The 15,813-nt window shown below is 47.6% G+C and overlaps 1 protein-coding gene across 2 annotated transcripts; it reads left to right on the forward strand.

Annotated features, from left to right (window-relative positions):
* The first annotated feature begins 4,691 nt into the window (after positions 1–4,691).
* Positions 4,692–15,727, forward strand: slc45a4b (solute carrier family 45 member 4b). Of its 2 annotated transcripts, none has more exons than XM_060066121.1 (13): positions 4,692–4,849; positions 5,784–6,718; positions 9,734–9,922; positions 10,403–10,582; positions 10,785–11,431; positions 11,686–11,838; positions 11,958–12,206; positions 12,653–12,772; positions 12,866–12,965; positions 13,080–13,160; positions 13,263–13,393; positions 13,499–13,567; positions 13,845–15,727. In XM_060066121.1, the coding sequence occupies exons 2-13, from the start codon at positions 6,463–6,465 to the stop codon at positions 14,139–14,141; spliced, it is 2,472 nt and encodes an 823-aa protein (XP_059922104.1). In that variant the 5' UTR covers positions 4,692–4,849; positions 5,784–6,462; the 3' UTR covers positions 14,142–15,727. The 2 variants fall into 2 exon arrangements, with proteins under 2 accessions (XP_059922104.1, XP_059922105.1); XM_060066122.1 differs by having other exon boundaries at positions 4,709–4,849; positions 5,681–6,718.
* Positions 15,728–15,813: the final 86 nt, after the last annotated feature.

Genomic DNA, 15,813 nt, shown 5'->3' on the forward strand with positions numbered 1-15,813 from the left:
AGAACCAAAACCAGGTCACTGAAACCCGTAACCAACGGCAGAAATCCCACACCAAAACAAACCCCGGTTACCCCGGCAACCCCCAACACGGTCTCACTCACGTTCAGGCCCCCACCCTCCTGTTCTTCCAAGGCCCTCCCCCAGCTGACCTAATGATTCGCCCCCACACTGATTGACAAGAAGAACATTACAATACATGCACATAGAACAACTGGCATAACGGACAACGAAATACAATGCAACACATAACAAACAACATATTTAACTGTCCCAGGGTCGCTACATTGCCTCCCCCCTTCAAAGTTCCTTGTCCTCGAGGGAACAAACAAAGTCCCGGAAGCGACCCGGCGCTCTCCTCTCCCTACGAGGCCGCGTTGGGGCCACGGGGGGCTGGGGAGAAGCGCCTGGGGGTGAGAGGGGCCCACGAGTGTCAGGCCCGGGGGCGGGCAGGGGGAAAGGGAGGGGCGGAGCTGGGGGCTGACTGTGGTGATCGACAGGGAGGGGAGACAAGGATAGGGTTAGGTGGGGACCCAGGGCCAGAACACTGAGGTGTGCGTGTCCGGGGCCCATTCGCACCGGTGCGGGGAGCTGCAGGGCTCGCTGGCGCAGGTTGAGGGGTGGCGGTGCCTCGATAAGGGGCCAACCGGTCTCTGTGGAGAGCCACCCTCCTTCCCCGAGGTGGTAGCTGGACCCTGTACACCACCTCCCCCATCCTCTCAAGGACCCTGCATGGCCCGATCCACTCGCTATCGAGCTTTGGGCATCGACCCTTCTTTCTATGCAGGCTGTAGGTCCAGACCAGCTCCCCAGCCTCAAAGTGCCTGCCACGAGAACGCACATCATAGTTCCTTTTCTGCCTCACCCCTGCGCTCAGCAGCTGTCCCCTGGCGAAGGAGTGAGCCGTCTCCAGGCGGTCCTGGAGTCTCCTGGCATACTCTGGGCCGGGAGGAACAGGGGGAGAATCGGGCGGCCGGCCAAACGCCAGGTCAGCTGGGGTGCAAAGCTCCCTGCCCAACATCAGCAGAGCAGGCATGCAGGACGTCGACTCCTGGACAGCTGACCTGTATGCCATGAGCACCAGAGGCAGATGATTGTCCCATTCCCACTGATGCTCAGCCGAGACAATGGCCAGCTGCTGCTCCATACAGCGATGAAATCGCTCCACCAAGCCGTCACTCTGTGGGTGCAGGGGGGTAGTACGGGTCTTCTGCATGTCCAGCCTGCTACATAAAGCCGCAAAGACACGGGATTCAAAATTTCTCCCCTGGTCACTGTGGATGGACTCCGCTGCCCCAAAACAGCTAATCATCCCCCCGACCAAAGCGTCCGCTATGGTCTCCGCCCCCTGGTCAGGCAGAGCGTACGCCTCCGGACACTTGGTAAGATAGTCCATGGCCGTGAGGACATACTTGTTCCCCCTCTCTGTGCAGGGTAGCGGGCCCACCACATCCACCCCAACCCTCTCCATAGGGAACCCCACAGGGAACTGCTGTAACTGGGCATGGGACCTTTCAGTGGGGCCTTTGCGGGCTGTGCAGCCATCACAGCGGCGACAGAAGTCCTCGAGGTCCCTCTTGTGCTGCCCCCTGTAATACGCCACCACCCGCTCCCCTTTCGGCCCCTCCTGTGTCAGCACGGCGCCATTGCCAACGTTACTAGCGTCCGTGTCCAGGATGAAGGGCAGGGCAGGGTCAGGAGGGGAGAGCACCGGGGCTTTGGTGAGAGCTCCCTTGAGTGTCTCGAAAGCAGACTGGCAGTCCTCTGCCCACACAAACTCCCTGTCCTTCTGTAGCAGGCGGAACAGGGGAGCGGCCACACAGGAGAAGCCCCTCACAAAGCGTCTGTAGTAAGACGCCAGTCCGAGGAAGCTTTTCAGCTGTCTGGTGTCAGTGGGGGTGGGCCAGTCCTGGACAGCTTGCACTTTGTCCTCCATGGTGCTAATGCCTTCTACCCCCACCCTGTGCCCAAGGAAAGTTACCTCTCTCCTCAGGAAATGGCACTTATCAGGATTGAGCTTCAAGCCCGCCGCAGCTACTCTCTCCAGAACCTGACGCAGCGAGGCAAGTGCCGTCTCGAAGGAGCCCCCGTGTGCCAGTGTATCATCCAGGTAGACGATACACTGCTGCCGGGGGATGCCGGCGAGCACTCGAGAGGCTGTCCATCAGCCTCTCGAAGGTCGCAGGTGCATTGCAGAGGCCGAAAGGGAGGACCCGAAACTGCCACAATCCTCTGCTAGTGCAGAATGCAGTCTTGGGTCTGGCGTCAGGAGCGAGAGGGCACTGGAAGTAGCCAGAGCGGAGATCGAGTGAGGAGAACCAGGACGACCCAGCTACGACATCTAAGGCCTCATCAATGCGCGGGATGGGGTAGGAGTCCTTCCTCGTCACTGCGTTACGTGGCCTGTAGTCGACACAGAATCTCCACTTACCCCCCTTCTTAGGCACCATCACCACGGCTGCTGCCCAGGGACTATCTGAGGGCTCTTTAAGGTCTGCCTGCTGCATCTCCCACAGCGCCTGGTCCGCAGCCTCCTGGCGGGCCAAGGGCAGGCGACGCGGGCGCATTCTGATGGGCCTGGCATCCCCAGTGTCGATCTCATGCTGTACCAGGTGCGTCTGACCCACATCGCTCTCATTCAAGGTAAAGCTGTCCTTAAACTCTGCCAGTAGTAGCCACAGCTGCTCCTGCTGTTGAGGGTCTAGTCCATCACAGTGGCCCTGCCAAATTGCCCGCACAGTCGACAGCACAGTCTCCTCACCTGTCTGAGGAAGCTGGGCAGGGCAGGGGAAGGGGCCCAGGCTCATGGGGTGGGGTGCTGGGGTGGCAAGGGAGTAGTCTGTAGGGGGCCGAAACATTGACACAAGGGGGTGGGAGGGAGGGGGAAGGGTTGCTGGAGGAGGACTGAGACAATGGACAGGGATCGGGAAGACAGGGTGGTTGGAAGGTCTTTGCAAGGGGGTGAAGGGGGCCGTTGACGTGTGACTGGTCCATCTGAGCTGTTGTCGGTGGGGGCCGGATGTAGGAGGTGTTTGGCGGGGCCATATAGACTGTGGGCCCTCCTTGGAAGCCAATCGCCCCCCTCTCAAGGTCCAGCTGGCAGCCAGTGCACCGCAGGAAGTCCAACCCTAGGATACAGGGGTCCTGCACAGCTGCTACCCACACTGGGTGGAGGACAGTCTTTCCCCCTACGCAGATGGACAACAACCCCTTCCCTTTCATGGGAGCCCTCTCCCCCGTGACTGTGCGGCGCTGCACAGTTGTAGGTTGGACCGTCCAGGTCGGCAAAATGTCTGGCCGCACCAGGGTCACAGTAGACCCCCTATCGACTAAAGCCAAACAGGCCACCCCCTCAACAGTGACAGGAACATGACAAAAGTCCCCCGCCCAGGTCCGCCCCACCACGACAACAGGCTCCAGGATGTTGTCGTCTGCTTCTGGGGGGGGTGGAGCCCCGCCCCCCCCGGCTGCGATGATGGGCTCCTCCAGACGACGACGGCGGGGGTAAGGGGGCAGGGCCTCGCGTCTCCCCAATTACGCGGACCCTGACCCGTTTCCCTGGGCTCTCACAGTTGTAGGGCACTCTCTGACAAGGTGGCCAGGCTGCCCGCAGCCCCAGCAGACCCTATGCTCTCGACGAGACGGGGGGCGGCGGTCCGCCTGCATAGAGACAGCGCGGACGAGTTCAGTGAGCTCGTCCACCCAGGCTGGCTTCTGTGAGTCCTCACTCCTCTCCCTTGCCGATCTCACCATCGGCTGAGGAGCAGGATGACCGTCGATTGCTCCAGCCCACACCAGCTCCCTCTCTATGGCCATCTCCAAGGTCTCTTGCAAAGTCTGCGGGTGGGCTAGCTGGGTCTGCATGCGTAGTTCTGTAGGGGAAAGGGCCTGGAGAAACTGATCCCGAGCCAGTTCGCTCTGCACGGCTGGCGGGATGTGGGCGTATGCTCGCCGAGACAGGCTCTCTATCTTCACCCGACAGTCCGCAGGGAGCATTATTGTTGTAGAGAACAAGCAACAACAAAAACAGAGCTAACGGCGATGGCAACTTCAGCCGACTCGCCGAGCACAGCAGGACCGATAAAAATAAAGTAAAAATACTTTCACTTCTGACACCAACGGACAACGAAATACAATGCAACACATAACAAACAAACGATTTAACTGTCCCAGTGTCGCTATAATACGATTCAATATCAGTGAAATTATAAATGCATGCTGTCTTTGTACTTTCTGTGTCATGCCAGATTAATCAAATATTTGAATATCTCGTCAATCTGTCTCATTCTTTCATGGTTCGATCTCCACCCGGGACCCCCGCCATCATTGCTAAATCAAATATATTATATTGCTGATATGTTAAACATCCATTAATCAACTACCCCCCATCCCGTTGCGTTTAGTTACAGTTGTAACATTGAGTGATGACCGACTTCCACGATCGTTTGAGAATGAGAACGATGGAGGAGCTGAGTCTGACTCAGCTGAGAACCGTGCATTCCATGATTCGATTCACCGCTACCGGAAACTCGACTAGACGAACGAACGAACGACTCTTCTTGGCGAACTGAATCAAGGAAAAGAATCCATCACGTCGTAAACCATTGCGAACTTTGAACCACCAGAGGGCCGTGACTCCTCCCCCAAGAGGTGCGTAGTGGGTCGGGTCCGGTGACGTCAGTCCCCCGCTCCGCTCTCCCAGTTTACACTTACGTAGTAGATACCAGTGAGACTGATGGGCAAAGTGACCAGGAGGTCGCCCGCTGCTGCTCTTAGTGCCTCCAGAGGAGTAACGCGAGTCTTATAACACCTTCGTTCACGAAGTACCTTCCGCACGCGAGCCACGCTACAGGTACGTGGCACGAGTCACTTTATTTACAGGTGGTTGGTTCACGTGGTGACGGAGCAGCGCTACAGCTGGTAGCTAGCCTCGGCTCGCTGACCTGTGGATGGAACATATAACGCAGGGGTGCCGAGACCTTTTCGGCGTGCGAGCTACTTTCAAAATGAGCAGGTCATGATCTTCCTACATTAAAATATGCTAAACATACATTTATTCATATATACCGAGTACATACTCGGATGACTTGCACTGAATGGAGTAAGCCAGCGTTCCATAGTCCGGACGGAGGCTGCTGGTAGCTGGTCTCAAGCAGGCTTCCAAATGACCATCAGTCATGGTGGAATAGTATTTGCACTTAATAATCTTCATGAGGGAAAAGGTTGACTGGCATAAATGAAGAAGAGCCAAATAATGCTGTCATGGCGTTAGCACCTTTCCTCATGTTTGCATACTTTCCCTTTGAGAGTAAGTTCCAACATTTAGATGGAGAACGTTATTCTCATAGTTGTATACAGACCAGTAAGATACTGGTGTTTACTGGATAGTATCAGTAACGGTGTCCCGTCCCACCAGAGGTACCGCTGTACACTCACGGGTCCTCCAGACGCAGTGTTTGGACTCTAAAGTTGTGACTCTAAAGTTAGAGAAATGTATAAAGATATTCCTTTGTATTGTTTTTCTGCAGATTGTCAGATTGTTACCTGTTTAATGATGGAACTACAAGAAAAAGTTAATTAACATTGAATGTATGTTTAACCTCAGAATATGTTGTAAACCGCCTGACTAAAACAGTTTGACTTCCCTGTTTTATCCTTTTTTTTTCTTTCACAATAACTGTAGCGACAAGCATTCCTCAGGACAGAATCAATCATTGCTTGATTACTAAAACACTTATTTTCTGTCTGCTAAATTTTTTTAACTGGCACTTTTTCTTTTTCTTTAGATTACTGAGGGATTTAGGGCTATGCTAAGAAGCTGACCACCAATTCACCTGTTCCGCTGATAGTCCTTCACCCAATATACCACAAAGGACAGCATTCCCCCAAAACACAGCCAACACACCAGAGTCTGCACAGCGTCTTTGGTTTCTCCAAATTCTAACAGAAACTGCACTGACTTCCACTGAACTACTATGGATCTTGATCTTGGTATCGGTACAAAGTGTACACAATAATATTGTAGGATTAGACTACGTAACTGTGAAATCAACTGAGCTATTTGTTTGATTTATTTTGAACCTCATATGTGGTAAAGGCTTCAACAGCAGATTATACTGCAGCTCAAGTGAGGGTCTCATGGTCGTCATGGGAGTATCAGACAGTTTGCTTTACATGTAAATCCCCATAATTGGAGAAGGAGGAACCGTACTGGCATTCATGAATAAGCAGTAAGACATAATTGTATTTATTTATATGGAGTTGTAATTTAAGGATGAACATGGATGCTACATAATGGGCACAAGTTAAACTGAATCCAGCCCCTTTGTGCAGTGCAACAATAAAGATTCAAGATTAAGAAAATTGAATATATAATACAAGTAATAATATAAGTTATTATATTAATTTAAGTCACATGTTCACATAGTGAGTAACATATAAAAGATAAATAGCCCTTTAGCTAAAATGGTTCCTCAGAGGAGTATACCTCCTCTGATAGAAGAGGAAGAAGAGGAGGTGACTGGGGACCACGAGATCAGGGGGTTACCTGAGACAGACAAGCTGATGGTTGTTCAGGAGAGACGGGACGAAGACGAGGGTGAAGCCCGACCAGGGAGGATCTCCGTGCGACGCTGGCTGATGCATGGAGCGGTGATGTTCGGACGGGAGTTCTGCTATGCCATGGAGACCGCCCTGGTGACGCCTGTGCTGCTGCAAATAGGTAGGACCCCCCTGACACTCGTGTGCTGATAAGAATGGAGGTGACTGTATCGATACGTTAAAATGAATCACAGAACAAGTGATGCTACTGAAATATTAGCATGAATAAACATTGACGCTATGGCACTCCTGTTCTAATGGAAACTAAAAATTCTTATAGTTGAAGGTGACATTGACATTCGATGACGGGACCGTGAACAAAGTCTCAATGATTTAACAAGTGCTACCCAAAGCTTTTATCACAATGATTCCGAATAAAAAATAAATAGAAATAATATATTCTCTGACCTTGCGCAACAAAAAGCACAGTGAGGCTAATAATGCTGTCAGGATAAACGATATAGCTTTCAAATCTTCTTCCATCCTGAGATGGCCTAACCAGGTTTCCCAACAGTAGCCAGCCAGTGGCTATGTTGCTTGTTGCCTGGTTTGCCACAATAGCATAACAGGACAAAGGCCTCTACCCCTGGATAGGTAATGGTATGACAGGAATGTCCATCAAAGCATATTTTTACAGTGCTCAGAATTTCATAGAAATGTTAGCTTGCCCTTAACAAAAGCGCTTTAGAAACCCAATTCCTATACTCTGAATTTTATTTGTTTCTTACACTGCTGGGTTCAATCTCCTAAAACTGGAATACTACCTGTGTTGATCATTGATCATTAACAATTGTTCTAATAATGGATCATTCTTCCAGAGGAAGTTTGTTGATGTCTGTGAACCTTCTCCTAAAATCTGAATAACATAGACTGTGGCATAGCATGATGATGATGATGATAATTACCACCAAAAAATGAATCGTTCCTTCAGATTGTAATACATTCAAGGTAAATCAATACCATGCCTTTCAACCATAATTGCTGAGTAGATCTCTTTTTTGATTACCCCTGTTTGACTTAGGAGTCTCTGGAGTTCTGACCAGATTACAGTGGGTGGACACTATAACAGTGAAGACTTTATTGCTAGGTTTTAATTGCACCTCTTTCTAGTTTACAGTTTTCTTTAGTCAAGCATCTCCCGCGTGCTTATAAATTAGAGGTCTGTTCGACCTTATAGATTTATCTATCTATAAACAAAGGGTTTTTCATCAAATTCCTATTATAGTGTGAACAAATTCAACATAAATTGCATCAAAGTGTCTTCTTATGACAGTTAACACGTCACATCCTAGAATGCCTAATGACGAGAGAAATGTTGAGTATAGTGGATAGAGACAGGGAGTCTGACATTGATATTTATGCCACAGACTTCTCTGTGTGTCTTTTATTATTTATGTGTGGGGAAATACTGGAGCAGAACAAGCCCAAACGGGTACAAATTCCCATGGGAACCTGCAGGCCACTTCGTCCAACCACATTTTAGAGGATCGAATGGGCCTTCTATGCTGCCGATTTAATTTGTTCCATTTCATTATCATATCCTGTATTAATATTGCCGGGTGCCTTAACTCCAGTCAACAAAGAAAGTACTCCTATGGGACTGAGCCTTGTACTGTATGTTATCTGTTATACAAACAGTCAAGAGCTGGTATGCACTATGCAGGGGGGGGGGGGGGGTGGTATGCTCAACTTAGCTACCCTCCCATCCATTATGTGGGTAAAGAGGACAAGAACGTTCGCCCAGTTGATTCAAACTTAGTTCCCACATGACAATGATAGCAGTGTGTTATCTTGGGGTCTCCAAGTTACTGCTTCACGTTACTACTTCTGGATTTATATGGAAAATCTCTGGAGAAATATAGTGCCATCAAGCTGTTCAGTATTTTTACATTTTTATTATCTTGTTTACAATATCATCTTGACATGCTGATAGTGTAACATTGTTTGTTAATCATTGCACAAATTATTGAACAAAGAGTACAAATGCTCTATGTCAGATTTGAACAGGCCCTGAGATTCATGCCATGTAAAATGTAACACTAACCAGTTCCCCACAGAAGTGTCTTATCTTTAAAAGTCGTCTTGACTTTACAATGAACTGCCGCAATTTTTCAGTACTGTGCCTTTCATGGCAAATAATATTATTGAGTTATGTGTCACTGTGTGCCAGCATAGTGCTGTCCAAGATGTTTTTTATTCAATACTTAGTATTGAGTTTATTTTGAGGTGTAGTTAAGAACATGCTTGTCTGCTAGAAAGCTCATCCATAACTGTGGTTGAAACGCAAACAGTTCAATCAAAAAAGTCTTCTGTCCTAGAATAATTTAAAACCTCACAATCCTGACCCGGCAAGCAACATTTGACTAAATCAAAAAAATAAGACTATATTTCCCATTCCTTGGAATCTGGGCCTTATCTGACATGATGAATCTTTTTGCCTCAAGGAACAATAAGGTCCATCGGGGTCGATTTTTATATACCTTGAAAGTTTTGGAAAACTACGTAAGCCCAAATGACCAAATACTTCTCAATTCTACCCGACCATATTTTTTAGAGGCCCAAGTAATGTGGACAGTTTTGTTTTGATAGCTAACAAAATGATGTCACAAGGTCATTTTGATGTCGCAGGTGCTCCAAGCTATTTTTTTATAAAGGAAGTCAATGTTGAAAAAAACGCTGACTTCAACCATTCCAAAGGCTAACAACTCAGGGTGGTCAAAGTTGGTACATGTATAGAAACTGCATGTATTCAGGCCTCCAAAAAGTAAAGTACCTATTCAGTGACGAGGGATGGCATAACTCGTAATCAAACTAAAACTATCAGCCCTATTATTAAATCAATAACAAGTCCACTTCAAAGTGGCCCAGGGACTTGAAACTTGCCATGTTCGCACGTTAGACTCCATAGCATTAGCATGACAGCATGCTCATGGAATATTGCGCACACGACAGGTTGGCACAACCGCATGCATTCCTTCAGAAAATGCACATGCGGCAACATGTCTAGTTTCCTCAATATTCTTCATTCCTCTTTGTGCAACAACGGCAAGAAAAAAAAAAAACATCTGGATATTGCCCAAGAATCTGAATACCCAAGGTTTCTCTGATTCCTTTCATGTTTTCTCTGCGTTTCCAGGCCTTCCAGAGCAGTACTACAGTCTAACCTGGTTCCTCAGTCCCGTCCTTGGTCTGATCTTCACTCCTGTGATTGGCTCGGCCAGCGACCGCTGCACCCTCCGTTGGGGCCGGAGAAGACCCTTCGTCCTGGCCCTCTGTGTGGGCACTCTGCTGGGCGTGGCCATGTTTTTAAATGGCTCTTTAATAGGTGAGGACTAGTGGTGGATTTAATGATTTGTTAACGTGACCCAGTTCGCGTGATTCAGTTCGCGAATCGTTCGTTCGTTCAGTCGAGTTTCCGGTAGCACTAACTCCACTGAGTCTGACTGACTCAGCGGAGAATCAGCCTAGTTTCCGGTAGTGGTGAATCGCATCATGGAATGCACGCCATTGCACGCTTCTCAGCTGAGTCAGTCAGACTCAGTGGAGTTAGTGCTACCGGAAACTCGTTAGTTCGTTCAGTCGAGTTTCCGGTGACTCGAATGGTGAACGAGACGAACGAGAGAAACGAACCGGTTCGGTCCGTTCGTCCTAAAGACTCGTTCATTCGAACAGGTTCGCGAACGAACGAGCCAACACTAGTGAGGACCTTGTGGTCTGATGACATTGTTCACCCCTGGCACGTGGACATGTTCTCTGTGTACATGACTGTGTGTGTGTGTGTCTAACTGTTTCATTGCTTTTCCAGGCCTCGCCATAGGCGACACTCCAGGTAGCCAGCCAATAGGCATCGTGTTTACAGTGGTGGGTGTCGTGGTGCTGGACTTTTGTGCTGACGCATCCGAGGGACCAATCAGAGCGTATCTTTTAGATGTTGCTGACACAGAGGAGCAGGACTTGGCCCTGACCATCCACGCATTCTCTGCTGGTAACGATCACGACGTGTCCCATCAGACTTGCATAAAACACTAACATCTCATTAAAAAATATGCCGCAGTGGTACAGCACGCTACCTCCACCTTTTTTGTTGCTCATGGAACAAACTTGAATACTTTTGCATATTTTGCACACTTGGCAACTTTACGAGTTCTGCTGCATGATGTGTATATCTTCTTATTTCTTCCGCTCAGGCCTCGGGGGAGCGTTGGGCTACATGCTGGGTGGTCTCGATTGGACCGGAACGTTCTTGGGGAGCGTGTTTAAGTCCCAGGAACAGGTCCTCTTCATCTTCGCAGCGTTGATATTCAGCGTCTCGGTGGTGCTTCACCTGTTCAGCATCCCTGAGCAGCCGCAGGACCCCACGCAGGCCACCACCGCGGGGGGGGGGGACGAGGACTCGGCCAGCCAGCTGTCTCTCAGGCCCAATGGCTACGCTCTTCCTTACATCGACAGAATCGTTGAGGAGGAGGAGGACTCCCCGCATGACCATGACAGAGCTGGTGCCGAGCAGGACAATGACATGGACTTCTTCAGTGTGGAGCGCGAGCGGAGTAAAAGTGATTCGGTCCTGGCAATGCCGGAGGCCACCATCAAATTGGATCCTGACCTTCACCCGGACTCACATCATTTCCTGCCTGAGGCGAATCCCTTCCTGTCAGAGACACTGGGAGAGTTGGATGGAGCCTTCGCACCATCTGATGATGGTTGTCGTTCTGTCTGTTCACCTCTTCTGCCTTGTAGTACTGTGCCCCCTACTGGCGTGATAGTGGAATTACAGCCCGTAATCCATTCTCTGGCCCGACCATCGGATAATCATCCGGACAGCCTGAACAAAAAGGTGCCATACGCTTTTATTATTACCATTGAGGCATTTCCCAATTTTGGTCGGGCATTATTTCACAACTATGATCCTGAATCCTGTCTTTAGAGTGGTCTCGTAGATAGGATTACAGTATATTCTATACTTATAATACCATAAATAACAACTCAGTACTCAATACATCCATAAAACCTTTGTTCTCTGATCCTCCTTTTACAGAAATGGTTATCTCACTCTTCTCAGCCAATCATTTCTTCTCTCGTTTATTTCAGTGCCAGCCCAAGACGGTAAATGGAGTCAAACAGGGTGCGTCTCCTACTGCTTACTCTCCCCTAGCCAATCGCTCGGCCCCTACCAAGTTGGGGACTCGACTTTTAAATACGTCAAACCCACCTCGACCCCACCCTCCCACCTTCTACAGACAAGTATGGTTTCATCATTTGAAGTTTGAATTCGAAGATAAATGAATGCATTTTTATATTCCTCTTTAGCTTTTAGTTCCGTATGAATGAGAAGTCCTTGTTATTGCCCTCCCCCCCTGCAGCCCTCCTTCACCTTCTCGTATTACGGACGGGTGGGGACGCAGCCCCTCCGCAACCGCCGGCTCAACCCGGGGCTCCACCGGCCCGTCACGCTGTCCCGCAGTCTGAACGACCTCTCCACGCTCCGCCCGCATGCCCAGAGGCGCGAGCTGCAGCGCTCGGCCAGCAGCCTCTCCTCCGAAACTCTGGCCAGCGAGGGGGAGGGCGAGGGCGGCACCACCGTCCGACTCCTGTGGCTGTCCATGCTCAAGGTGAAGCAGGAGGGGTCAGGAGGCTGCTCTGCTCCAGGGGAAGCAGGAGGGGTCAGGAGGCTGCTCTAGGGGAAGCAGGAGGGGTCAGGAGGCTGCTCTGCTCTAGGGGAAGCAGCAGGGGTCAGGAGGCTGCTCTGCTCTAGGGGAAGCAGGAGGGGTCAGGAGGCTGCTCTGCTCCAGGGGAAGCAGGAGGGGTCAGGAGGCTGCTCTGCTCCAGGGTTTGTCTGTAAAATCATTCTTCTATCTAGTGGTGAAATGGCCTCCATTTATTGTGGCGTCTTTTTGGCCTTGGAGTACAAACACATCTTTTTTTGTACTCCAGTAAAACACAAGTGCCCTAAAATCCAACCCATTTCCTCCATTCCTCATGATCTACTATTAGCATTGACCCGAAGTGTTGGCAACGAACATGAGTATGACGGCATGTGTCTGTGTGTCCTGGACAGATGCCGAGGGAGCTGTGGCGGTTGTGTGTCTGCCACCTCCTCGCGTGGTTCTCCTATTTGGCCATGGTTGTGTTTTACACAGACTTCATGGGACAAGTCATCTTCCAGGGTGACCCCACGGTAAGACATGTGTGACAAACGGACACATGAATGATAATCAGTGGAGTAGGCGGCCTCTCTGGGGTAAAAGATATTGTGTTTGTTTGTGTGCAGGCTCCATCTAATTCTACAGAGCTGCAGAACTATAACAGAGGAGTGCAGATGGGCTGCTGGGGACTGGTGGTTTACGCTGCTACAGCTGCGCTCTGCTCTGGTGAGCTTCACTTTATGTACAAACACACTCTAGGTCTGTTCTGATCTCCTCACAAAATCAACACATTATAGAGAGCCCTCATTGAATCTCTCTTTCTCACTCTCCTCTCTCCAGCCATCCTTCAGAAGTATCTTGATCGTTTTGATCTCAGCATCAAGATCATCTACGTGGTTGGAACTTTTGCATTTTCAGTTGGTGAGTCTCTTACCAGCGTAGAATATACAGGATTTAAGTTTTTGTGTATTCATTTCTTTTCATTAAGATATGTTATAAAACGCTTTCCCCCCCTCAATTTAGGAACTGCTGTCATGGCAATCTTCCCTAATGTGTATGTTTCCATGGTGATGATCAGTACCATGGGTGTCATCTCCATGAGTATCTCGTACTGTCCATATGCCTTACTAGGACAGTATCATGAAATCAAAGAGGTAACACGCACGCACACTCGATGAAGCAATGATTTGTTATTTTAAAGACCTTTGTTTTACTCATTTACTGATTGCATTTGTTTGCTCTTGTTTGCTGTTAAACAGTATATTAATCACAGCCCTGAAAAATCTCGACGAGGTTTTGGTATTGATTGTGCAATCTTATCCTGCCAGGTGAGTGTTTATTTTAATTGTACATGTATTTATTATGATGTAATCATATAAATTACCATATCAGTTAATATTGAAGTAATCCAGCTGGATGCACACAATTCAATGCATAGATATGTTATTATTTTTGTTGCATTGTTCCATAATTTATTAGTATGTACTTCAGGTCTGTATTGAAGAGCCTTTAAGGTTGAGTGGTAGAATGTTGTGGAAGCTTGGCTGCTATTATATTCCGCTGTTCTGTGTAAATGGTAGGTTGTCTTCTGTGTTTTATTCCCAGGTGTACGTCAGTCAGATCTTGGCCGCCTCGGCTCTTGGAGCAGTGGTGGAGGCGGTGGGCAGTGTTCGTGTCATTCCCATGGTGGCCTCCGGGGGCGCATTTCTAGGGTTCCTCGCTGCCTGTTTCCTGGTCATATACCCTGAGGCGGTGGCTAGCAGCTCGGAGCAGAGCATGGTAGCTCTGCAAAAGGAAACTGACCACGGTGCAGAAAGGAACAATCAGGGGACAGCTAAGCTGAAATCGATTGATTCTGCAGAACCAAGTGTTGTTGGTGCAGAGTACGAGCCTACTGTGTGAGTGGGGTTCAGGTTCATTGGATCTGTCCCCAGATCACTTGAATGAAGTGTTCATAACTATTGGACTCTGTCTTAACGCACCGAATTCAGAAGAAACAGGTTCCACGGTGTGACTTTGACACTCTTGAGTTGATTTGGGAGTTTTGAGAAAGTGGAAACCATGGCAACCTCAGGGATGGGGATAGTGTTTGGATGTGTTTTGTATTATGAATGAATGTTTTTGTGCTAGTCTACTATAATCAGTTAAAGCACACAGGTGCACTAGTCATGAAATATTTGTTCAGATTAAATATTTATTATTTTACCTATTGATGCTGAGTATATTTGGATGGCAAGCAAGTACCGCACTGCTAGAGTGTGAAACAATAGTTTAGTATGATTTTTGAAAGAAATGTCCTTGACAATTTTCAAAGAGCATTGCTAATCTGCTAAACCAGCAACTGTGTTGAAAAGACATGTGAATGTATTTCTGATGATGACTGACTTAATGACCTGGGTTTTACAAAATGTTGTATTGCACTCTTTTTCTAAATTCAAACCTTGGTGCTGGACGCATAACTCTTATGTCTATTTGAGGAAAGGGACTTTAAGTTTGCTGTCAACAGACAGCGTTTTCTCTGAAAGCAAAAATTGTATGTATTTTTCTGAAAGATGTCACCATTGCTTTCATACAGTAACATACAGTTTAGGAAGCCACATGATCAAGAATTACTCCGGTTGTCATGAGTTAGTAAGTTGCACCTTGTTTTATTGCCTCTATACTTTGTATATGATGTGATATCACATGATCCATGCTTTTTTAGTTGAATTAAGCCCATGTGTTGGTTTATCCGTAATGTAGCTTTTCAACACATAATTCATTTAGGGGTTTCAAAGTGTTTCAATCAATAATGAATTGTGGTTCCTTTGAACTCTAATGAAAGTCAAATTGATACAGCCTTTTGACAACTATATTTCCATTGGCTATTGAAATGATGGAACATAAAGGAAGGTAAATTCTAAAGAAAATGGTGTTCATGTCGTGATCAGAGGACAGCACGGAAATAGGACACTAGAATAAAGGTCTTTGAAAAATGCCTTTGGTAATTTAGTGTTTTTTTATTGTCTCAATAACTAATAAATATGTTTGATCATATATTTGACTGAAAGGTGCAATTTAAGAGGTATTTCTTATTAATCAAGAAATGCATGGAAGGGAAGAATCGTTTGATCCTTGCTTGGTCCATCCCTTTGTGCCTGAATCATAAGGATATAATCCTTGTACCTGATGGTTGAAACATGCATGTTTATATGTATAAAACATATGTATGTTTTTATATAATTTATTTTTACAAGATGAAAGTTGTTGCTATTTGAAAGTGTTTTGTGTCTTTCTCCCAGTTTTATATTTTTCTAATTAGTCAATAGTGTATAGTGCCTTTTGCAGATTTGACAATTGCCTTACCACTTACTGAGTCTTTTGTACTATTAGAAGTATTACTTTTAAGCAATATCCTCAAATGCCATCTGTTGATGCAGGTCATTTTGTACAATCATATTATTCACACTTGAATGCCCACTGGCTTTAAATAAACTAGTCAACCTCAACATGTCGAAGTTTAAATCATTAAAATTAATTAATCAATCAGTATTCATAATAACATAAATTTGAAATGGTGATGTTGTATAGCCAT

The sequence above is a fragment of the Gadus macrocephalus genome, chromosome 11 (genome assembly GCF_031168955.1).
Source record: "Gadus macrocephalus chromosome 11, ASM3116895v1".
In the NCBI taxonomy this organism is placed as follows: domain Eukaryota; kingdom Metazoa; phylum Chordata; class Actinopteri; order Gadiformes; family Gadidae; genus Gadus; species Gadus macrocephalus.